General features: G+C 38.8%; 1 protein-coding gene and 1 pseudogene across 2 annotated transcripts in view; one reads left to right on the top strand and one right to left on the bottom strand.

The window, feature by feature from the left end:
- LOC126428203 (guanine nucleotide-binding protein subunit alpha-11-like) overlaps positions 1-26,125 on the top strand; it is a 122,307-nt gene that overhangs the window by 48,735 nt on the left and 47,447 nt on the right. For both annotated transcript variants that reach the window (XM_050090116.1, XM_050090115.1), the window contains exon 2: positions 15,319-15,503. In XM_050090116.1, coding sequence (XP_049946073.1) covers positions 15,319-15,503 — 185 coding nt within the window. The remainder of the gene's footprint in view (positions 1-15,318; positions 15,504-26,125) is intronic.
- LOC126428638 (5S ribosomal RNA) lies at positions 3,959-4,076 on the bottom strand (annotated as a pseudogene).

Raw genomic sequence — 26,125 nt, 5'->3', positions numbered from 1 at the left:
CTATACCAAGCTACGGTCTTGCTAGCACATATTGGAAACTTAGTCATAGCATCTGACTCAAAAGCTCTCATAAATATATTGGCAAGACAGTACGACAAGGGGGACCCATTCCAAGACCTTGTTTTTGAAAAAAGATGTCCTCCCCAAATCTGAAGTAACTGAACCTTAGAACCACTTCCAATAACTTGAGTACGTCACTGATTTCGTTGCTGGGTCGTCCGCTACGCGCTCTTAAATTCTGAGCCACAATACCCTGCATCTGATCTGCTGGAATACTAGTATACATGTTCTTGACATGCAGGCAGACCAGATGAGTTCCTGGTGGGATGGTTAACCTAAAAATTTTTCAATTAATTGTTCTCTATTGCGGTTGTTGAAGGAAACTGGGTGACGGTAATGTCGATCGGGATACTTTGCAATCAACTTCTCAGTATTGTAACTAGCCCCACTACACTCGGACGATCTGGCAAGTCGTCTTTACGTAGCTTAATCAAAGCTCGGAGTCTTGGTGCTACTGGGTTCATAGACACAATATTCTTCTTTTTCAACGGATTTGGAAAGGTAGTGGTTATATTTATGGCCTTTTTTAAACTAGACAAATATCTATTCGTAAGATCTACATTAGACTTAACAATGCCATTATATACACTTATTGCACTTTGTTCACACATTGATCTCCACTTATGATGACATCTGTTTTTCTCTTGTCCAGCGGGACAATTAGTGCTATATGTTCTTCGAGTTTTTTTGTTAATACATTCCAAAAGAGCCTTTTCACTGTAAAGTCGTCCCTTGAATAAACCAGACCCACTGCAGTCTGTACGGCTTCCTTCGATTATCTTATTGACGCCAATAGCTACTTCATTGCGTTGAACTGTGGTTAGGTTGGCACCATCTAGCGCGAAGACGGTGTGGGAGATCAACTAACTAATCTGTTGTTGATTAGTCACATGATTGGTGTTGTATGATAATCCTTTCTCTAAAAATGAAGTTTCTTTCTCATTAAAATTAATAACAGAAAGATTACGCACCCTAGGGTAAAAATCAAAACGAGATTCAGTGACCTGCTGATCAACAATCTAGCGGCCCTTATTTCGTAACCTACTTAGTTTATCTTAAAGTATGGCACTAATACGTCTCTAAATCGTGTCACTACATCCTCAATGTGTTCACGGGCCAAGTCATATTGCTGCTGGCTTACTAACCTGGAAAATGCTAACAGGGCTAAATACAATCCCTTATTCACTTATTCATCTGATCCTTTTTTTTTTTTTCTTCATACAAATGTCGTATTTCACATCTAGTATAACTTTGTGAACACAGTGCTCTGGCATTGTTTTATCAATTTTGTTTATGACAAGAGCCACTCGGCTTCATGTAATCTATTGTGCTATCATGTGATGTAATAAGTGAGTACGTTTGCCTCACAAATATCTTTCTATTAATATTTCATTATGTTTGTAAAAGTAATTTTCTAACTGGAGTATACATTTTTAGGACCACCACTTCTAAAGAAGATATTTTTAGAAATTTCGAAACTACAGTCAAGGGCTAAATAAACCTTCATTTGCGAATGGTTGGTTGAGTTTTCAACGTCTTCAGTTATGTTGTTTCAGTGATTACAAACTAGAGTCACTTTTGCAAAGAATTTGGTAGTAGGAACTCACTTATCAGCATAATGTTGCACCCCCTCTGACCTAGTCGCATGCACTCAATCCGTTAGGTAGGGTGCCATAAAGTCGTTGTCTCATCTCCTGTAACAAGCTGCTCCCCCCCCCCCCCCCCCCCCCCAGCATCTTTTATGTGGAAGTGCTTGAAAGATTGCCGCAAACACGTCCCCCGAGTGCCCTCGAGAAATACCGATTCGGCTTTATAGAAGACACCCTAAACGCTGTGACGGCATCTCAAGAGGATCACAGAAAGCGAGTTCCAGAAGGTGTACGTGCAGTGGGAATCACGCTATAGATCACACCCTGTATGCCTCCCCCCACGTTGCCATGCTGTCCAACAATGGCCCACTGTCACATCCAAATGCTCTACACTAGCCGACAAAATGAAAACCCGCAATAAGAGCCCTTTCAAACTCTTGTCAGGTGCTGATAACGCTGTCTCATCCAAGTATTCAATATCTACGTGTTCCTAACAGTGAACACACAACATGTGATGCTGTTCACACCCCTTGCATACAAAACCGGTCGTGGTAACATTAAACACGAGCAAAACTAATGCACTCTGGTGGCTGTTCTACCCGAGAGAGTTTCAACTCTGATCATTTATATACCTGCCAACGGCGTGTACCTGCACGAAATTACATTGAGGTCAAATGATGTGTACTGAGTGCTTCACTTTTTCTGTCAGGCTGTGTATTTTCGCGTTATTTTAATTTGCATTACATAACTTTCGTGTTAGTGAAATTTCGCATTATTTTACTTTCACCTTTTTTTCCAACGACATTTTATTTCCATGGTTAATTTGGTGGTATTTTCGCATTATTTTTGTTTCTGTGGTGTAGTGTTGTGTCATTTTATTTTCGAGTTGTTTTATCTCTGTGTTGTTTCGTAGTATTTTCTTTTTGCATTATTTTATTTTCGCTATTTTATTTTTTCGAGTCATGTTTTTTAGCTTTTGTCTAATTTTTTTTCGCGTTATTATACTTTTAAGCTAACATATATTTTCTCTATAACAAAATAATACGTAAATAAAATGCCGTGAAAATAAATAAGGAATAGTGAAATGTCGTAGAGGTAATGTAAAGTGAAAGAGAAAGTAAAATTACGCGCATGTTGAAACTTCGATAACAAAATCCTAAAAAAATAAAATAACTTGTAAGTAACATATCGCAAAATAATAACAAAGTAAAAACAAAATGATGCAGAAGTAAAAAAACACGAAAATAAAACAACAGAGATGTGCAATAATGGGACAGTAAAGTATCATTAATGTGAAATAAATGAAAACAGCATGAAAAAAAAAACAAATTGAATCAAGGTAATCATTATATAATGTTAAAATAAAAGAATGGGAGAATATAATGACGCAAACACGAAACATCACGAAAGTAAAACATTGCAGTAATAAAGCAATACAAAAATTTATACCGCGAAAATAAAATACTTTGGCAATAAAATGCTGCGAAAGCAATAAACACGAAAATCAAACAAAACGCTAAGTAAAGTAATCACAAGGTAAATATAACTGAAAGGGAAAGTAAAATAAGGCGAAAGTTAAAAATCCGAAAATAAAATCAATTGAGAAGTAAAATAAAGCGAAAGAAAAATAATGCAGTAGTAAAGAGAGGAGGAAAGGCAACATCTAGGAAGTAAAATAACGTCACAGTAAAATATCGCAAAAGTTAAATAACACGAAAAGCAAAATAACGCGAAAATAATATGAATGTGATACAGGGGCGAAAGAGAAATAACGCGAAAATGTGGTAATGGGAGAATGTAATGACGCGAAAATAAAATACCGGGAAAATACAATATCGCGAAAATAAAAACAACGAAAACAAAGAGGGCAAAAGTAATATAATGTGAAAGTTAAAAACACGAAAATATGGTAACGGTATGGCGAACGGAAGTAAAGAAACAGAAAAAAAAGCAACAGACAAGCGCAATAATGGGGTAGCAAAATATCATGAATGTAAAATAACACAAAAAGAAAATAATAAATGTGAATCAAGGCGAATGTTAAACAAGGCGAATATAAATTAATAGAAGGATACAATGAAAGGATATAATTATATAAAGACAAAATAGCACTCCGTCTTCAGGCCACGAGTGGCCTACCGGGACCATCCGACCGCCGTGTCATCCTCAGAAGAGAATGCGGATAGGAGGGGCGTGGTGTCAGCACACCGCTCTCCCGGTCGTTATGATGGTAATCTTGACCAAAGCCGCAACTATTCGGTCGAGTAGCTCCTCAATTGGCATCACGAGGCTGAGCGCACCCCGAAAAATTGCAACAGCACATGGCGATCTGGATGGTCACCCATCCAAGTGCCGACCACGCCCGACAGCGCTTAACTTGGGTGATCTCACGGGAACCGGTGTATCCACTGCGGCAAGGCCGTTGCCATATAAAGACAAGGTACCACACAAATAAAATAACACAGTTATAAAATAATGCAACAATTAACACCATGAAAATATGGTACTTCAGCAATAAAATGATGCAAAATAACAAACAATGAAAAGTAAAGTAATGGAAAGGTAAATATCACTGAAAGAGAACATAAAATGCGCGAAAGTTAAAAATGCAAAAATAAAATACCACGAAAATGAAATCCGTTCAAAAATAAAATAAAGCGAAAAAAAAGTGGAATAGCTGCAAAATAGTGTAATGCAATAATAAAGAGAGAAGAAAATGCAGTAACTGGCAAGCAAATAAAACGAAAAGGAAATAAGCACACAAATTAAATTAAATTAAGGTGAAACAAGGTGAAAGATAAATAACACGAAAATATGGTAATGAGAACATGTAATGACGCAAAAACAAAATACGGCAATATCAGAATATCGCAAAAATAAAACAACACAAAAATAAATATGATGAAAGTAATATAATGTGAAAGTTATAAACGAGAAAATAAGAAAGCGGTATGGCAAAAATAAAATACCATGAAAAATAATCGCCCAGGTAAAATAACGGGAAAATACAATATCACGAAAAACTAACATGTAAGTACTGAAAAGGGAAAATAAAATTACAGGAAACTAAAATAATGCGACAGTAAAATACGCGAAAAGAGAATAACATAAAAGTGAAACTGGGCCAAAATCAAATAATCCGAAATTAAAGTAATTGGAGAATATAATAACACAAAAGGGAAGTACCACAGAAATAAAATAAAGCGAAAATTAATGCCACAATTATAAAAAACATGACCCCAGTAATCAAAAGAAGCGAAAATAAAATTACGTAAACAAACTGAAGCGAGAATACAGCTGAAATTAAAAACCCAAAACTAAAATACCGTGAATAGAAAATCTCACGCACAAAAAATAAAGCGAAAATCAGTAATAGCTGGAAAACAATATAATGATACAGTAAAAAAAGACGAAAATGCAATAATTGGGAAATAAATTAATGTAGCAACAAAATAACACGAAAAGAAAAAAAGGCGAAAATAATATGAATGTGAAACTTGGCAAAACATAAATATACTAATGGGAGAATATAATGATGTGAAAATGAAATACTGTGGTAATAAACTAACGCGAAAATATACCGCGGAAATATAACACCACGAAAATAAGGAATGGAAAAGTAAAATGGCGCTAAAGTTAAAAACAAGAAATTAAGATACCAAAAAAAATCTAAAAATAACGTAACGCAAAAGTAAAATAAGGCGAAAATATAATACCAGGAAAATAAAGTAATAGAAAAGTGGAAAAAATAACAGGAGTGTAAATAATGCGACAGTAAGGTAACGTGAATGATACTGCAAAAATATAGTAGTTTGGTAATAAAATAAAGCTAAAGTAAATTAAAGGGTAAGTGAAATGACGTAAAACTGAAATAAAGTGAACATAAACTAATTTTAATACGTAATACAGCGAAAACAAAATACTTACCATTTAGCGCGATATTTAATCAAACCAAACAGCAGTTTCACTGCAACATTTTTTTATTTCAGAACTCACTTCTGCCATCTTTCTCCTACAAAGTAAAATTAGGACGTGGGAACAGGTTAGGTTAAGAGTTTCATACAGTTTTGCGGACGAAAAATTATGAACTTCATTATACTTTAGTCACTGTTTATAGTTTTGATGATAATGCCTTCATCGAGACAAGATGTAAATCTTTGAATAAAAGCATGAATTCGCTCTGAACAAGCAAACACTTCAAAACACACAAACTTTCAGTGAAGTTGACACTCACTCATTCCGCATATGTCATGATCTAGTGTGGCCATTACCTTCCTCTCAAGGATCCACATATCTCTTAAGAATAACGAACACATACATTTCCACTGAAGGACGTTTCTGCAGATACGTTATGAGTACTGTACTGTCTTATCATCACGGATTCCATGTTTTGGAGTCCCAGAAATCATTGGCACCAACAGAGAATGTCAGTTTCGTTATGGCATCGCAATATTGAGGCAAAGTTAAGAATCCAACTTTCAGATGACTGGACTGACAAATTACCAATAATTTTATGGGTCCATCTGCTCATGTGATACTAGAATATAACACCACCACTGTAGAAATTGTTGGATGTCAGGTCTGCCAGTTACGTATAAATCGCTTACTACATGAGAATTAGACTTCAAGTTCATTTTATTTGACCCTACGCAAGTGGATTGTGATATTTCAACTTTCATTTTCAACTCAAAGCAGTACATGGGCAATTAAACAAAAAAATGTTCATCGTTATGGTACAGCATCTGTTTGATCCATCCAGAACTTATGACCTCTTCAGACATATTCATAAGATACAAAGCTCTAAACTACCTGCAGTGTACCACATGTGACACAATGAAGCCCTGAAAAGTACCTGGTTGTTGAAACACCTTACGGTCAGAATACTGTCTCCAATGATAAGCTCAAACCAACCCTAATGCTGAAGATTATGGATTCTAGTGATAGTGTTTTATTCATCTCATAACATACAATTTCTAATCATATGATTAGTGTACAGGAGACACGTCAAAAAAATGGATAACACAACTTAGGCCTAATTGGTAGAAAGAATATTAACATTAATATAAACTTATATTTTTCTTTCCTCCCTTTTGTGAAGGACAGCTACATTTACACACAAGACTATGTGAATTTATCCTACTCAAATGTTCAATTCATCCTTGATGAACTCATCAACAGTGTAGTAGCAGCGTTTAACAAGTATGTCATATAGCTTTGTTTTCAGTGTCTCTAGGTTCATACTCAGAACATTTTAGCTTGTTATGAATTTTCATTGCCATATACTGAGGAGACTGCGCATATATGTTTAAGTGATGAGTGGGAAGCATAAAATTGTCTTTGTTCTCGTGTTATACGTGTGATTGAAACAGTTTTTCTCGAATAACTCTTAATTGCTGTGTTGAAAGATGATAAGTAGGGAACTGTTAATAACTGTTGTTTTTCAAATAGTGGACGACATGATGTCCTTGGATGGGCAGTACACATGTTCCTTATTACTCGATTCTGTAACTTTAGTATGCGCAATATATTGCTTGAATTTCCCCAAAAAATAATACCATACCTTACAACTGATTGATAGTAGCCGTGGTATGCAATTTTCCCTGTATTCATGTCTGTTGCGCCAGCTAATATTTGCATAGCAAATGCAAAGCTACGTAATTTGTTTAACAGGTAGTCAACATGTTTATTCCAATTTAAATTTTTATCTAGGTTTAACCCTAAAAGCTTCACAGGATCTACTTCTTCTATGTCCTGATTTTTATGAGTTATTTTAATTTCTTGGGACTTTGACTGTTTTGTTCTGAATTGGACCATGTGGGTTTTGGGGGTGTTCAATCTTAATCCATTCGGTTGGAACCATGTTTCTAGTTTGTTCATTGTGTTTATTATGTAGAGAGGGATGTTTTCTGGCTCCTGGTTTTCAATTAATACAGATGTGTCATCTGCAAATAAAACTGATGGAGCATTTACATTGTTCAGTAAATCATTAACATAGAACAAAAACAAAATAGGTCCTAGAATCGAGCCTTGAGGGACACCTTGGGCTACTGTTTTCCATTTTGAATAGTAATTTGCTGCGTTTGATGAGACAATAACTCCTTGTTTCCTATTTGATAAATATTAAGTAAGCCAATTTAGAACATTACCCTTGATCCCATACTTGTCAAGCTTATAGATAAACAGTGCATGATTTACAGAGTCAAAGGCTTTTGTGAGATCACAAAAGATTCCTGCAACTTTATTATGGTTGTCTAATGATGTGCTGATCTTGTCGATAAACTTGTTAATTGCATCAATAGTACTTTTCCCACGCTGGTTTTTCGTAATAGTATCATATTTCTCCATAAAATTTAGATTCTGCATAGCAGCAGCATTTTCAAAGATTTTTGATAGGACTGGAAGGAGGGAGATGGGACGATAATTCCCCGTATCCTCTCTTGACACTTTTTGGAGCAACGGTTTTACTTCTGCATATTTCAGCACCTCTGGGAAGCTTCCTTGTTCAAAGGATTGGTTTATTATTTTAGGTAGTGGGTATCCTATTAATTTTACACACAAATTTAAGGACTTTTGCTGGTATTCCATCCCAACCTGCAGAATTTTTGTTTTTTAGTTTTAATATAATGTTTCCTACATCTATTATTGAAACTGTTTTGAATTTTGTGAAGCATTCAGAATTATGATTTAGTCCAAAGGGACATACATTGTTCTCATAATCTGCAACATTAACCTCTGGTTTTACTACATTAATGAAGAGCTCATTGAAGTATTCTGAAATTTGAGCCAGATTTACAATGATCTCATCTTCAAGCTTAATTGTACTAATTCCATGTCTAGAGGCTTTGATACCTAATTCGTGTTTTACAACTGACCACACTGCCTTTGATTTATTCTTATGTTTTAAGATTAATTTATTATTTGTCATTTGCTTTGCTGCTTTGACAACTTTCTTAAATGTACCTTTGTATTGTTTAACATATTCAATAAATTCAATTTTTTTATTATGTCTTAGTTCCTTATGTAGCTGCCTTTTCTTAGCACTGGAGATTTTTATACCTTTAGTGATCCATTTTAATTTTGTCATTTTATTAAAATAAGTTTTTTGTGGGAACATTTCATTGAAAACACTTAGAAAATCGCTTATAAATGCTTCAAAATTTGCTGTGCATGAAATATTTTTGTCAAAGTGTCATTCTGTCTCCTTCCGCTTATCATGGAATAAAGTCAACGTTTCTTGGTTGAAGATCCTTCTTACATAAGCTTTTTACATGGGACTTCTCTACCTGCTCTGGGTAGCTCAATGAATAATGCTGAATGATCAGAAATTCCTAGACCTAGACAAAATTTATATCCATCTTCAAATACGTAATTCGTTAAAATATTGTCAATGTATGTAGCTGACTGAGCATTTTCTCTTGTAGATTCAGAAAAATTTAATTTGAAGCCATATTTTTGTTATTAAGTATGTAAATTTTTATACCTCACATGTTTCATTCAACACATTGATGTTGAAATCAGCAGCAACTTCAATTTTTTTCCTCTTTTCTTTACTGAGGTATTCTATCAGACTCTGACATTTACGTAGGAAATGCTCAGTTGTCACCTTCCCTGGGATTCTATAAATTGATATTATAACAACATTTAAGTCCTTTAACTCAACACAGCAACCCTCAAAAATACACTCTTCATTAAAACAATTGAAGTCACATCTTACATAGTAATCTAAATCAGAATGAATGAGTATGCATGAACCCCCCGTTACTTATTTATCCTACAAAAGCTGGTAGCTACCTTGAAGTTTTCAATTTTATTTAAGATTTTTGTGGTATCACTACTAAGCCAGTGATCATTTAAACAAATTAGTTTAACATTTAGAAATTCAGATAAAAAAACTTGTAGCTCATCTAACTTAGAGCTTCTGTCACATGAGTATTCAGCACTTAACCAATTTATATTACAGTGCTTTATATAGTTACTAGTAAAATCATCAATTTTATTTTTTAAAGACCTAATATTTAATAATGAGCCATCCTCACAAAAGCGTAGGTCTGGATTCTTCTGTAGCAGCCCATCAGCTTGCTCGCTTGGCTTGTACATTTCTTTGTCACTTTGATATTGTGTACTTACATCCATAGTTATATTCTTGATGGCATTGGATCTAGATGGTGCTGAAGTGATTTCCATGGTGCCAGCCATAAAAAATCACTGTTCCTCTCTGGAGTTTTCCTTGTTCTGGAAGACACACTTGTTTGTCTTCCAGTACTTTTGGAGCTTGCAAAATTTGTGCTTCATTTCTTTTTGGTTTGAACCAATTCGTAATTTGAGTTTGTTTCCCAGCTTGAATGTTACTTTCTGGCCTATTGGTTTTAAACCGTTTAGTGATTTGACACTGACTGATGGCTATATTGTTCGCTGCATGAAAAGAACGCTTTGTTACTTGCGATCGATTTCCACTTGTCCTCGGTACTTCATTGCACCGCGAAATACGAGTAAAAATTTTTTCCGTAAGTACCTCCTTTCCTAATGCATTCAAATGAAGACTGTGAACTGTATGGAGCCTTCGCTCCAAACTGTTTATGTTAATAACGTCTGCATTTACGAGGCGAGTACATATTTCACTGAAACTCTTGTTTGCGGCATGAATTTCACTGTTTACACACGACCACCTCGGTAAATCGTGACGACGCGGGATATTTACAACGAGTACATTCGTTTGAGATAAATCACTGAGGCATTTTCTCAATTCTGTGCTAGCCTTGAACGACTCATTTCTATATTCGTCATTTGATCCTCCCAGCAATACAACAGAGTCATCCTTACACAAACTAGTTACTTCACGTAATTTTGTAAGGTTTTTCAGTTCACTTAATGGAGCCCCAGGCTGCACGAAACCGTTTGCCCTGTAATTGTATTATTCCGTTAGCACTGCGGCAATTGCACGGCCGTGGCTATCGCCTAACACACATATTTTTCCGTATCTTACAATGTTAGCAGTCGGAAGTTCGAGCAACGGTTTGTTTACTTTTTGTGGTTCATTTCGTAACTTTTCGACTTCGGCTGGCGTGTTCATTGAATCTTCAGTAGTGAATACCACCACAAGGTTGTTATACGTTCTAGTTTGACTGTTTTTATGCATTAAAGTTTCACTGTTTATACACATTGAAGTTTCACTGCCGCTTTGAGATTGTACTTTATGAGTGCAGTTTTTATGCATTAAAGTTTCACATATACATACTGAAGTTTCATTGCTATTTTGGATTGTACTTTCTGAGTGCAGTTTTCTCCCGTCATTGTTTGCTACTTGTTTGTAGAGGTCGAGTCTTCTTGCTTCTTCAGCGACTCACATTTTTCCGCGTGAAGTTTCTTTATGTCTAGCTTTAACTTGTAAACTGGATATTCGTTCATTTAGCTACGAGATCTCGTCCTTACAATTTACACACGTATTCTTTGTACTACCGAAATTTACTTTTTTTCGCGGGTATACACGAATTACTTTTACACTCGCCGCCATCTTGTCTGGATCGTCCACATAAGCTTCAAGTAACAAGTGGCTCCAATCTTCAAACTTGCGCAGTGTGATGAACCATTCCAGTGACCTACACATTCTGGCCTCACAGAAGTACATTAACATTATCAGTGAGACGAGAGTAGTGGCTGTAACTGATGCAGTGAAGTATAAATGCTGTTAGAAATACTAATACAAAACTTCCAGGCAGATGAAACCTGTGTGCTGGATCGAAACTCGAACTCGGGACCTCTAGTGACTGAGCTACTCGAGCATGACGCACCATTACTTCCGCCAGTACCTAATCTCCTACATTCCAAATTTCACAGAAGCTCTCCTGTGAAACTTGCGGAACTAGCCCCCTGGAAGAAAGGATATTGTGGAGAAATGGCATAGCCACAGCCTGGTGGATGTTTCCAGAGTGAAATTTTCATTCTCCAGTGCAATGTGAGCTGATCTGAAACTTCCTAGCTGATTAAAACTGTGTGCTGGACTGAGACTCGAATCAGGGACCTTTGCCTTTTGCGGGCAAGTGCTCTATTGACTGATGGGCCACAAGCTGTGGTTGGGTAGCTCAGTGTGTAGAGAATTTGCCCATGAAAGGCAAAGATCCTGAGTTCGAGTCTCAGTCCAGCACACTGTTGTAATCTGACAAGAAGTTTCGTGTCAGCACATATTCCACAGCAAAGTCAGAATTTCGCTCTGGTTACTAATACACATTGGACTAGCTAGTCTTTTGTTTCCAGTTAATATGTCCTCTGCAGCACTGTTGTTAAAATACATGTGCATTAATTATACACTATGTGATCAAAAGCATCCAGACACCTCTCAAAACATACTTTTTTCATATTAGGTGCATTGTGCTGCCACATACTGCCCGGTGCTCCATATCAGCGATCTCAGTAGTCATTAGACATCGTGAGAGAGCAGAATGGGGCACTCTGCAGAACTCACAGACATTGAATGTGGTAAGGTGACTGGGTGACACTTGTGTCATATGTGTATGTGAGATTTTCTCACTCCTAAACATCCCTAGTTCCACTGTTTCTGAAGTGGTAGTCAAGTGGAAACGTGAAGGGACACGCACAGCACAAAAGCGTACAGACCGACCACGTTTGTTGACTGACAAGAGACCGCCAACAGTTGAACAGGGCCGTAATGTGTAATAGGCAGACATCCATCCAGATCATCACACATGAATTCCAAACTGCATCAGGATCCATTGCAAGTACTATGACAGGTAGGCAGAGGTGAGAAAACTTGGATTTCACGGTCGAGCAGCTGCTCATAAGCCACACATGACGCCGGTAAATGCCAAACGATGCCTTGCCTGGTGTAAGGAGCATAAACATTGGACGATTGAACAGTGGAAAAATGTTGTGCGGAGTGACAAATCACGGTACACAATGTAGCAAGCCGATAGCAGGGTGCGGGTACGACAAATGCCCGGTGAACATCTGCCAGCGTGTGCAGTGCCAAAAGCAAAATTTGGAGGAGGTGGTGTTACGGTGTGGTAGTGTTTTTCAAAGAGGGGGCTTGCGCCCCTTGTTGTTTTGCCTGGGACTATCACAGTAGAGGCCTTCATTGATGTTTTAAGCATCTTCTTGCTTTCACCATTGAAGAGCAATTCAGGGATGGCGACTGCATCTTTCAACACGATCGAGCACCTGTTCATAATGCACGGCATGTGGCGGAGTGGTTACATGACAATAACATCCCTGTAATGGACTGGCCTGCACAGGGTCCCGACCTGAACCCTATAGAACACCTTTGAGACATTTTGGAACGCTAACTTCATGCCAGGCCTCACCGACCCACATCAATACCTTTCCTCAGTGCAGCGCTCCATGAAGAATGGGCTGCCATTCCCCAAGAAACCTTCCAGCACCTGATTGAACTTATGCCTGCAAGAGTGGAAGCTGTCATCAAGGCTAAGGGTGGGCCAACACTATATTGAATTCCATCATTACCGATGGAGGTTGCCACAAGTCATTTTCAGCCAGGTGTCTTCATACTTTTGATCACATAGTGTAATTTTGTGTTGTTGTTCTGTAGTTCAGAGTAACAATAATTGTGATGAACAAAATAGTTGTGAAATTATGATGTTATCAGAGATAAAGTACAGATAGTGAAGAGTTATCTACAATGTGTATAGAAAGCAGGCTAGCTGTAACTGGCCAAGAAAATGAAAGGGACACCATAGCTAAGAAGAGAGTGAGACGATGTTGTGATCCCAGGTTATAAAGTCCATATTGACAGCAAGCAGTAAAGAGAAATCTGGAAAGTGAATTTAAGTTCAGGAAGAAGAAATGGGATCTTTCAGATTTTCTGATGGTATTGGAATTCTGTTAAATATGGCAAAGGACTTTGAAGAACAGCTGAACAGAAAGGAAAATAATTTGAAAAAAAGAAATAAGATGACTCTGACAGAAGTAAAACAAGGGTAATGGAAAGTAGTTGAATTCAGTGAGGTGATGTTGTAAGAATTAGAGTCGGAAATCAGATGAAAAAGTTAGTAGATGAATTATATTACTCGGGCAGCAAAATAACTAACAACAGCCAAAGTAGAGAAGTTATTCGAGGGCATGCCAGAAAGTAATTCCTCCAAATTTTTTATTATGATCTAAATATCAGTTGAGGTATTATAGACATGCATATTAATTGGTTGACTTGCCACTTTGCTGAACCAGGTTGCAACTCTCTGCTGCTAGAGGGCTCCAAATTGTAGTGGGTAACACGATGGTGTGTAACGTAACTATGTCGGTGCATGAGAAACAGCGTGCTGTAATCAAAAGCGTCAGTTTGAAGAGTTTGTCCTCACATTGAGCACAATCTCCTTCAGCATGACTCTGACAGAGCATTTAATCAGCACTGTGACACCTGCAACGATCTAACACCTCTGGTCCACTGTCATTCATTATCCTTCATACAGTCATAACTTGACCCCATCCGATTTTTGTCTGTTTCCGGGACTTAATGAACACATTTGAGGACTTCACTTTGATGTGATGAAGCAGTGCAAGCAGGGGTGATGTTCTGACTCCAACAACAAAGTCCAACATTCTACAGTGACTGCGTCAGCAAACTGGTCTCTCGTTGGGAGAAATGTGTTTGTTGGCACGGTGACAATGTTGAGAAATAAATACGCAGACATGAAGAATAAATGTGTAGAATGTTAACAAAGTTTGTTTTAATTAAAAAGGTTTAAGAGTTTTCACATAAAAATTCAGAGGCATGCTCTCATAAAATGCAGACTGACAATAGCAAGTACAGCATTTCTGGTAAAAAGAAAGCATAGAATATAAATGTAGGAGTTAAACAGTCTCTTCCGAAGGCACCTGTCATGGTGTAACCACAGGCAGAAATGAAATGTGGATGGTAAGCAATGCTGGCAAGTAGAGAACACACGTAGAAGGTTCTTAAATACATTGCTACAAGAGTGTTGAAGATCAGATCAGTAGATTGAATTACTAATAATGAAATACTGAAATGAATTGTGGGAAAACGAAATTTATGACACAACCTGACCAAAAGAATAGATCAGTTAATGGGGCACGTCCTAAGGCATTAAGGGACCATTAATATGGCAACAGAGAGAAGTGTGAGGAGTAAAATTTATAGGTGGAGACCAATGTTCCAATGGCTACAGGTTGTAGTAGTTTATGTGGGGATAATGAGACTTGAACAGGTTAGGATAGTTTGGAGAGCTGTGTCATGCTAGTTTCCCGACTGAACACAACGAATTTGAGCTTATTAACATTAAATATTGTTTTCTGTGACACCAAATGTCTCGGTCCAGCACACAGTTTTAATCTGCCACCAAGTTTCACCTCAGCACACAATCTGCTGCAGAGTAAAGATTTCATTCTGGAAACTTGTTAAATGTTTTTATATCATAATAAGTCATCAGCTGACCTAATTTGACTTAATCGCCACTACTGCAACAAGGCTACTCAAACATTTAAAATAACTCCCCATTTTCATGAGTATTCATGTAATATTCCATAACACCTTCTTTAGTTTCTATCCTTCCATTGATTTCCTCATTTTGATTGTATTTGCCCCATCTTTTATTGCTTTAAAAAGCGGTAATCTCCATATGTTGCGAACCCTACTCAAATGGCACCCAGATTTAGGTAACCGCAATTTTTGTGTTAATTACAGGTTGTGGATCCTCGGGAAAATCGACATTTATGAAGCAGGTCAGGATCATTGAAGAAGGTGGTTTTCAAGAGGCTGAACGAATGACATACAAACCAATAATTTGCCAAAACATTATCTCAGAAGCTCAGAAACTGATAATGGCAATGGAGCTGTATGGATTTCCTTATGAATTAGAGACAACAGAGGTAACTACCTAAAGAACACAGACACATAGTACATTGTGTGTGTGTGTGTGTGTGTGTGTGTGTGTGTGTGTGTGTGTGTGTGTGTGAGAGAGAGAGAGAGAGAGAGAGAGAGAGAGAGAGAGAGAGAGAGATAAGAGAGAGAAGAGAGATTTATCTCCAGATAATGTCTGAATAACCTGAATAATTTTATTGTACATAACTTATTTAGTTACTCACTGAGTTAGGTTTTTATTTACCCATGGATAATTCGCAAAAATTATCAAAGATATAAAGTTAATTGAAAAAGGAAACAATTTAAAAAAAATACGAATTCATGCATACAGTAATATTATCTTCTGTAGGTCCACATTAACATGTTGTGTTCTTAATTTTGATATGTTGTGTACAGTGTTTTAGCAAACATATTTACAGTTTATCTTTACACTAATCATTTACATCACATGTCTGCTCACTCCAACAATGAATAAGATGTTGAACACAGGCAAGTGTCAAGAAGTAAGAATTATCTGTCATAAATTCTGGGCATATGATTTAACAGGAAGAGTCATTAAACAATGGCATTTTTCTGTAGAATGACAGATAAAAAACGTTAAGTTTATTTCCAATTTACCCACCAATCATAGGGTGACCAACTCTCCCGTATTTCCTGGGATCTCCCATATTTAGAGACATTTTTTCATAATCTATCAGCTCCCATATTTTCAGGCTCAGTGGCCGTTTATCTCTCGTTTTTAAGTTTATTTTCCTTATCGCGTACCACTATGTAAAAATATTTTTCAATCATTTAAATTTTGCACGCACTGTCAGTATTCGTTCGTAGACAGCAGAGACAACTGATCCTATATCGACCTTCGACCATAGATGCCGACATTATGTCTATCGAATACCTTTGGAATGATCAACTGACGCTTGGCGGGAAAGTCACCCAGAACCAGAACTTTCCTAAAATCCACCCCTATTCCTAGACCTCTCCAATGCTTTTCCTTCACCCTTCTTCCTTCTCTTGAACCTTTTTGCCTGAAGAAGGAGTCACTGGCTCCGAAAGCTTGCCAATCACAACAGTCTTTTATGTGTGTTTTCTGCCATCACTTGGTGGGTAGATTGTTTTATCTATCCAATTAAATAATACAATGCACTTAGCTTTTCATTCTTATTCACTCATGCACAGTGTTTTAGCAGTAATCTCTGTCTTGTACATTATACATAAGACATCCACGACCATACCATTGCGCGTTCAGATTTTCATCAATCACTACCAACTGTGACCTGAAGTTACACCTGGTGATGCAAGGAGCAATGTTACTGTGCCTCTCCAATATATGGGGAGCATGGGACCTCTTCCAGGGCACCACCATACTTGCTGACAATGGTCATACAATGCAGTTCATCAGTGAACTCAATGTGACACCGTTCATCAGCAGTTCGTACTTCCCAGTGACTGCACCACTTCAAATGCAGCCATTTGTGACATGGTGTTAATCACAGCCAACATGTGGGACACTAATTCCCTAGTCTGGCTGATGCTAATCTCTGAAAGTGTGAGATGACACAGAATATTGCAGGGAGTCTGTTATTTGTTATTGAATGTTACATCATGCAGATGTGAAAGGGTTGTTATGTGCTCGTGCACAATACACCAGACCCCCCCTTCCCCCCCCCCCCCCCCTTGTTGTGGTCATATATCATGCATTGCAATCTTGAGGATGAGTATGCCTGCCCTGACATTCCCACACACTCCAACATCAAGGCATTGTCTCATCCGAATACCGCAGAAATCTGGATATTAAATGATTTTACCAACTGGCCAAATAGGAATCCACAATGAGATCCAGTTCAGGCTCTGACAAGTGCTGATAATGCTATATCACATTTGTGGCATCTCTATGTCCTTCACATTGACTGTCCAATATGTGACACTGTTCACAGCCCATATGCACCCTACCAGGTGTGGAAAACACGTTGGTCATGAACAACACGGAAAGCACTCTGTTGTCTGTTCTACCTGTCACAGAAAATTACAACTACAATACACACATCAAAAAAAGTTTTGCATCATCTCGATTCTGAGAGTTCTAGAACCTGTACAGAAAATTGGAATAGAGATCAACATAAACATCATTTCCGCCCTTTCTATTGCTCATGAAAACCACACATTGCATGTTGCACCACCATACAGCGAGACCTTCAGAGGAGGTGGTCCAGATTGCTGTACACACCGGTACCTCTAACACCCAGTAGCATGTCCTCTTGCATTGGTGCATGCCTGTATTCATTGTGACATACTATCTACAAGTTCATCATAGGTCCAGATTGACCCACTCCTCGACAGCGATTCGGCGTAGATCCTTCAGAGTGGTTGGGGTCACGTCATACATAAACAGCCCTTTTCATTTTATCCTGGGCATGTTCGATATGGTTCACGTCTGGGGAACATGTTGGCCACTCTAGTTGAGTGATGTCATTATCCTGAAGGAAGTCATTCACAAGATGTGGACAATGGGGATGTGAATTGTCATCCATGGAGACGAATGCCTAGCTAATATGCTGCCAATATGGTTGCAGGATGGCATACACGTATTGTAGCGGCGCCCTCCATGACCACCAGCGGCGTACGTGGACACCACATAATGCCACCCCAAAACAGCAGAGAACATCCACCTTGCTGCACTCGTTGGACAGTGTGTCTAAGGCGTTCAGACTGACCGGGTTGCCACCAAACACGTCTCCGACGATAGTCTGGTTGAAGGCATATGTGACACTCATTGGTGAAGAGAACATGATGCCAATCCTGAGAGGTCCATTCGGCATATTGTTGGGCACATCTGTACCACACTGCATGGTGCTGTGGTTGCAGAGATGGACCTTGCCATGGATGTCGGGAGTGAAGTTGCGCATCGTGCAGTGTATTGCGCACAGTTTGAGTCTTAACATATGTCCTGTTGCTACATGAAAAGTGTTATTCAACATGGTGGTGTTGCTGTCAGGGTTCCTCCAAGCCATAATCCATAGCTAGCGGCCATCCATTGCAGTAGCAGCCCTTGGGTGGCCTGAACGAGGCATGTCATCGACAGTTCCTGTCTCTCTGTATCTCCTCCATGTCCGAACAACATCGCTTTGGTTCACTGTGAGACGTCTGGACACATGTCTTGTTGAGAGCCCTTCCTGGCACAAAATAACAATGTGGACACGTTCGAACCATGGTATTGATGGTCTACATGTTGTTGAACTACAGACAACACTAGCGTTGTACCTTCTTCCTGGTGGAATGACTGAAACTGATCGGCCATTGGACCCTCTCTGTCTAATAAGTGCTGCTAATGCACGGTTGTTTGCTTCTTTGGGTGGGTTTAGTTACGTCTCTGAACAGTAGAAGGGACTGCGTCTGTGATACAATATCCACAGCCAACGTCTGTCGTCAGGAATTCTGGGAACCGGGGTGGTGCAATTTTCTTTTTGATATGCGTAATTCACTGAGCCTTCGAAGACACAATTAGTATTTGTGAGTATCACTACATTGCCATCTATGGTGTCTTTAAGGCAAAGTCAAACCACATGGTGGTACAGCAAAATTTACTTCAAAGGAGGTAACCTGCAATGCTGTAGTTATAAAGTTGTAATTATCACATCAAAAAAAAAATTCATAATTAATGTTTAGTTTTTTTCTAGAGATGTGTGTAAATTATCCACACCACAGTACTATCAGGCACTGATTGAGTGGCAAAACAAAGTGACACAGCACATTAATAAAGTGAAGCATGATACATTAATTCATTATCAGCAACAGTGGAAATGTACCAAGCTATTTCTGTTTGAACCAGTTAGCTAAAGGAGTCTTCTGTATTGGCCTACGCAGCTGCAACATTTTCACTTCTATCAAGGACTCCTATATGATAGTTTGTATTGTGAGGGTGGGTGCAAGGGGTGGGGAGCTAAACCTGGGGGTATGGAGTATTTTTAACATTTTGAAACTGAATGGTAACTTGTTAGTAGCCACAAAAAAAGTGTTGTTCTGGTCCTGCGAAAAACTCTTCATAATACTGACTTTTAAATCATTTTCTGGAAAGAAAAACACCCGACTACACTGTATTTTTTCTTTCCCTGAGAGCCAGGGGGAGGACACGGCCTCCTCTCCCCCGAGCATGGATGCCCTTGACTGCTACCGAAAGTGAATTACCGTGCAATGCTCCACTTTATTAATATCATGTGCCATTTTCTTTTGGTGCAATACCAGAAAAACTGAAAATATCTCAGGTAACCACATTTTCTTTAAGAAATATGACAAACATAAAAGAAAATTTCAGGCTGATCTCTTTTCTACCTGTCTTCTTAAAGACAATAGGAAAGGCTATCATCAATAAGGCCATAAATTTACTGAGCAAATCAAAATTTAATTTTTGAATAACATAATGGTTTTTAACAAACAAATACATGAGTGTACCAGCTGCTCAATTCCTTGTTGAACTGATCTGTGGCATGGAAGAAAAGGGCATATTATCCTATCACAGCCTTGAAAAGGCTTTTAAATGGGTCAGTATTACAATATTGCTAGATAAATTGTGGAATCCTGGAATTAGAAGTACTACCTGTGAACTGATAAAATACTACCTGACTAATGAGAGGACATCGATTGTGGTGTAGCAGCTCAGTGATAAGAGCGCCAGACTACAAAGGTCTCAGGTTTGATTCCCAGACAGTCCTAGGATTTTTCTGGCACGTACTACTACTTTCACCTCTGGCTACGTTTGTTGATGTGAATAATGCCAATTTGGATCATGATTTGGAGTCCAGGTTAAACCTTTGGTTCCCCTGTAGGTGGCTGGGTGAGTCAGTTCAAAGGTCAGACAAAGGCAACAGTAAACCACCTCCGACAGGATCGTGCATGTTGACGCACTGTGGTGTTCAAAACAACCCTCAGATTGATGAATTCTGCACTTTACTTTAAGAACATCAAATGATGAATACAGATCTGCAACCATTAACATTAAATATGGTCTGCTTCATGTTTCTGTGCTCAGGCTACACTGCTTTTTTATACCAGTTGTCTCTCCTAAGAGTTGTCAGGCACATTTTCTCTGCTGTTTCTGCAGTTATTTGCAATTTTGTTTTTGTATTGTGTATCTGGGGTCAGCCCAATCAATTACAGCTCATCACGCCTTTCACATGACCCCCATTGTCAACAGAAAGCATACAGAGTAGGTTTGTTTCTCATTACAAACAAAATCATACTTTACATGCCCATTCAATAGAGTGCTCACAAATTAGTCTACTGCTATATCTGGTTTAGCAATACGTATTAATAGGAACAGTGAAACACGAAGAATAAACATCAATCCAGCAGCGACTCAGTAGCGCTGCATGCTTTGTGGTAGCAGTCAGTGTGGGCCAGGATGGTGCTGGAATACTGCTGCTGGTTATTCCTCATGTCTTGCTGTCTGTTAGTACATAGTGATAAAATGAATATTGCACTAGACAAAGAGACTGCTCTATCAAAAGGGCACATGAAATACTCTTCAAAAAACATTTTGTTTGTAACAGGAAACAAGTGGATGTTTTCCATCATTAAAGACCTAATGACCAGTATTTGTTTCAGCTGACTCCAGCTAAACAATACAAAAACAAAATTGCAAATAACTGCAGAAGCAGCAGAAAGAATGTGCCTGATGACTCTTAGGAGAGACATCATTTAATATACTTTATGAAATACTGTTTTTTAGTTCTAAATAGTTCTATACACAGATATGTCTATTGTTTGTGTACGTGAAGCATACAATGAATTAAAATTTTGTAATAAGTTCCATCTCAGTGTAGACACCCACCAAATACCAGTTGTAGACATGAAGAGGCAAAATGACAATCGATGGTGTGGACGTATGCATAGTTACCGGGGTGAAAACAAAATTGAATGTAACATTTCTTGGAATACTGATTCATAAAAACATGAGATGGGATTCATTGACAGAGGTGCTGTGTGGCATGGAGTCAAGTCCTTGGTAATTTTCTAGATGTTTGTGGCAGCAGACAGACAAGTCAAAAAATTCCCATAAATTAGAGGCCGGTGGTTTTGGGCGCGGAGCTGGTGCACAAAAGCATGTCAGATGTATTCCACTGGGTCCGTAACATGCAAATTTGATGGCTGGCATCAACATGAGTTAATTATCATCACTGAATAATGATTATGCCATTATGCTGTCATGACACAGATAGTTATCTCGCTCAAAGATGCCATTGCTTTTGCAGTAGCAGGCAAACAGCTAACTGATATCATTTGCCCTGAGATGCTCATTCCCTGGAGCCAGGCTATGAAAGTCCACCACTTGTCAAAGTCACTCATGTCAATGGATTTTCCATTTTGTCACTAGAATGGTTCCTAAGGGAGGGCAGTTTTTGCCATGTGGTTATCATCACTTATGGTGACATGCCAGTTCCACCTAAAATGTGTTTATCTTAAGTTGCTGCTGATTGCAGTCATTCCCATCCATTTCCTTACATTTGTTTAGTACAGCCCAGACTTGTAACACATGCAAACCAGTGCAACAGTTTCATTTCCATTCAATGTAACATTTCTTTATTTTCTGCAACTGTTGCCCAACATAGCCTTATGCATGTTCCATGTTGGTGGCATGCCTATAAAGCTTTCCCTTAAAACGGTTGACGTATATCAATGCCTGTCGACAGCTTAGGGTCTTGATTTAATTATCATTTCATTCTAAGAGAGTTGCATGATCACTGATGGTATCGGTTCTTTTGGATATGTCCAAAAGAACAGATACCACCTTCATATAGTTGAGGCTAACTGGTTGTTGACCTTCTTCTTCTGTGCTGGAGGCACGCGCATTGCCCGACTCTTACGGGGTGCAGTAAGATTGTCTGCCACGAGTAATGAGTGTAATGAGCAGGGGCACTAAAAATGTAGTGTGTGGACATTAAGTTCTGAATGTGAGTCTCACGGGGAGCGTGCAAGGGTTAAATCCCTGCAGTCACACTATCCTCTGTGCCCTCGGTGGCTCAGATGAATAGAGCATCTGCCATGTAAGCAGTAGATCCCAGGTTTGAGTCACGCGGTCAGGGCAAACATTTTCAACTGTCCCCATTGATGTATATCAATGCCTGTTGAAAGCTTAGGGTCTTGATTTAATTGTCATTTCATTCTAAGAGAGATGCATGGTCACCAATGGTATCCGTTCTTTCAGACATGTCCGAAAGAACAGATACCATCTTCTTATGGCTGGGATATGTTTTCTTGTCACTCAGCTCTCCACTGACTTTGGGCCATTTCATCTGTACTCTAGTGTCTGGGAATGTATCACTGCCCAAAATTATAAATGGGCTGAGGTAGTTAAATGTCTTAGTTTGCTGGATGGCTGGTTTTCTCTGATAATGGCACCACTAACCTAAGATCCACATTCTATATACTCAGTCTACTTGATGTTTCAGTTGGCACTTTTATTGCTTAAATTGTTTTTCTACCTCAGCATCTGAATGTCGAGATCGCAGCAGATTCTGCTGGTGAGAAGTGCATTGTTGGCAATAACATCATCTGACATGGAATGAATAGAATGGGTGAGAACCCAGATGACCAGTACTGTTGTTTGATGTATAGAAGAACTGTGCTAGTTACAAAGTCCTGTTGGATATTCAGTATTTGTAAATTTCTCTTTCTAAGAAAGAAAAAACGAAAGAAACAGCAACAATAAAATCGACTTCAATAGAAGAAATGAACAAAGATAGAATAAGAAACTTCCTGGCAGAGTAAAACTGTGTGCCGGACCGAGACTCGAACTCGTGACCTTTGCCTTTCGCAGGCAAGTGCTCTACCACCTGAGCTACCCAAGCATGGCTCCCACCCAGTTCTCACAACTTTACTTCTATCAGTACCTCATCTCCTACCTTCCAAACTTTACAGAAGCTCTCCTGCAAACCTTGCAGAACTAGCACTCCTGAAAGAAAGGATATTGCGGAGACATGGCTTAGCCGCAGCCTAGGGGATGTTTCCAGAATGAGATTTTCACTCTGCAGCGGAGTGTGCGCTGATATGAAACTACCGGGCAGATTAAAACTGTGTGCTGGACCGAGACTCGAACTCGGGACCTTTGCCTTTCGCGGGCAAGTGCTCTACCATATAAGCTACCCAAGCACGACTCACACCCTGTCCTCACAGCTTTACTTCTGCCAGTACCTCGTCTCCTACCTTCCAAACTTTACAGAAGCTCTCCTGTAAACCTTGCAGAACTAGCACTCCTGAAAGAAAGGATATTGCAGAGATATGGTTTAGCCAGAGCCTAGGGGATGTTTCCAGAATGAGATTTTCACTCTGCAGCAGAGTGTGCGCTGATATGAAACTTCCTGGCAGATTAAAACTGTGTGCCAGACCGAGACTCGAACTCGGGTCCTTTGCCTTTCACGGCCAAGTGCTCAACCATCTGAGCTACCCAAGCATGACTCCCACCCCGTCCTCACAATTTTAATCTGCCAGGAAGTTTCATATCAGCGTACACTCTGCTGCAGAGTGAAAATCTCATTCTGCAGAAATAGAATAATTATATAAATTACATATAATTTAAAGAATTGTATGTCATATTCAAAACATTACAATATATCTGTTGATTCTAATACACTGACAGAAAAAAACTGCAACACCAAAAAATTAATTAGTGTAAAGTAACTAAATTATAGGAATAAATTTGTCTATGTAACATATTTAAGTGTTTAATATTGCAAGACGACAGGTTAATGTAAGTGTGAGGTTGTTGTTGTTGTTGTTGTTGTTGTGGTCTTCAGTCCTGAGACTGGTTTGATGCAGCTCTCCATGCTACTCTATCCTGTGCAAGCTTCTTCATCTCCCAGTACCTACTGCAACCTACATCCTTCTGAATCTGCTTAGTGTATTCATCTCTTGGTCTCCCCCTATGATTTTTACCCTCCATGCTGCCCTCCAATACTAAATTGGTGATCCCTTGATGCCTCAGAACATGTCCTACCAACCGATCCCTTCTTCTGGTCAAGTTGTGCCACAAACTTCTCTTCTCCCCAATCCTATTCAATACTTCCTCATTAGTTATGTGATCTATCCATCTAATCTTCAGCATTCTTCTGTAGCACCACATTTCAAAAGCTTCTATTCTCTTCTTGTCCAAACTATTTACCGTCCATGTTTCACTTCCATACATGGCTACACTCCATACGAATACTTTCAGAAATAACTTCCTGACATTTAAATCTATACTCGATGTTAACAAATTTTTCTTCTTCAGAAACGCTTTCCTTGCCATTGCCAGTCTACATTTTATATCCTCTCTACTTCGTCCATCATCACTTATTTTGCTCCCCAAATAGCAAAACTCCTTTACTACTTTAAGTGTCTCATTTCCTAATCTAATACCCTCAGCATCACCCGACTTAACTCGACTACATTCCATTATCCTTGTTTTGCTTTTGTTGATGTTCATCTTATATCCTCCCTTCAGGACACCATCCATTCCGTTCAACTGCTCTTCCAAGTCCTTTGCTGTCTCTGACAGAATTACAATGTCATCGGCGAATCTCAAAGTTTTTATTTCTTCTCCATGGATTTTAATACCTACTCCAAATTTTTCTTTTGTTTCCTTTACTGCTTGCTCAATATAGAGATTGAATAACATCGGGGATATGCTACAACCCTGTCTTACTCCCTTCCCAACCACTGCTTCCCTTTCATGTCCCTCAACTCTTATAACTGCCATCTGGTTTCTGTACAAGTTGCAAATAGCCTTTCGCTCCCTGTATTTTACCCCTGCCGCCTTTAGAATGTGAAAGAGAGTATTCCAGTCAACATTGTCAAAAGCTTTCTCTACGTCTACAAATGCTAGAAACGTAGGTTTGCCTTTCCTTAATCTTTCTTCTAAGATAAGTCGTAAGGTCAGTATTGCCTCACGTGTTCCAGTATTTCTACGGAATCCAAACTGATCTTCCCCGAGGTCGGCTTCTACTAGTTTTTCCATTCGTCTGAAAAGAATTCGTGTTAGTACTTTGCAGCTGTGGCTTATTAAACTGATTGTTCGGTAATTTTCACATCTGTCAACACCTGCTTTCTTTGGGATTGGAATTATTATATTCTTCTTGAAGTCTGAGGGTATTTCGCCTGTTTCATACATCTTGCTCACCAGATGGTAGAGTTTTGTCAGGACTGGCTCTCCCAAGGCCGTCAGTAGTTCCAATGGAATGTTGTCTACTCCGTGGGCCTTGTTTCGACTCAGGTCCTTCAGTGCTCTGTCAAACTCTTCACGCAGTATCGTATCTCCCATCTCATCTTCATCTACATCCTCTTCCATTTTCATAATATTGTCCTCAAGTGCATCGCCCTTGTATAGACCCTCTATATACTCCTTCCACCTTTCTGCTTTCCCTTCTTTGCTTAGAACTGGGTTTCCATCTGAGCTCTTGATGTTCATACATGTGGTTCTCTTATCTCCAAAGGTCTCTTTAATTTTCCTGTAGGCAGTATCTATCTTACCCCTAGTGAGATAAGCCTCTACATCCTTACATTTGTCCTCTAGCCATCCCTGCTTAGCCATTTTGCACTTCCTGTCGATCTCATTTTTGAGACGTTTGTATTCCTTTTTGCCTGCTTCATTTACTGCATTTTT

The sequence above is a fragment of the Schistocerca serialis genome, chromosome 12 (genome assembly GCF_023864345.2).
Source record: "Schistocerca serialis cubense isolate TAMUIC-IGC-003099 chromosome 12, iqSchSeri2.2, whole genome shotgun sequence".
In the NCBI taxonomy this organism is placed as follows: Eukaryota; Metazoa; Arthropoda; class Insecta; order Orthoptera; family Acrididae; genus Schistocerca; species Schistocerca serialis.
This window is presented reverse-complemented; position numbering and strand designations above follow the sequence as displayed.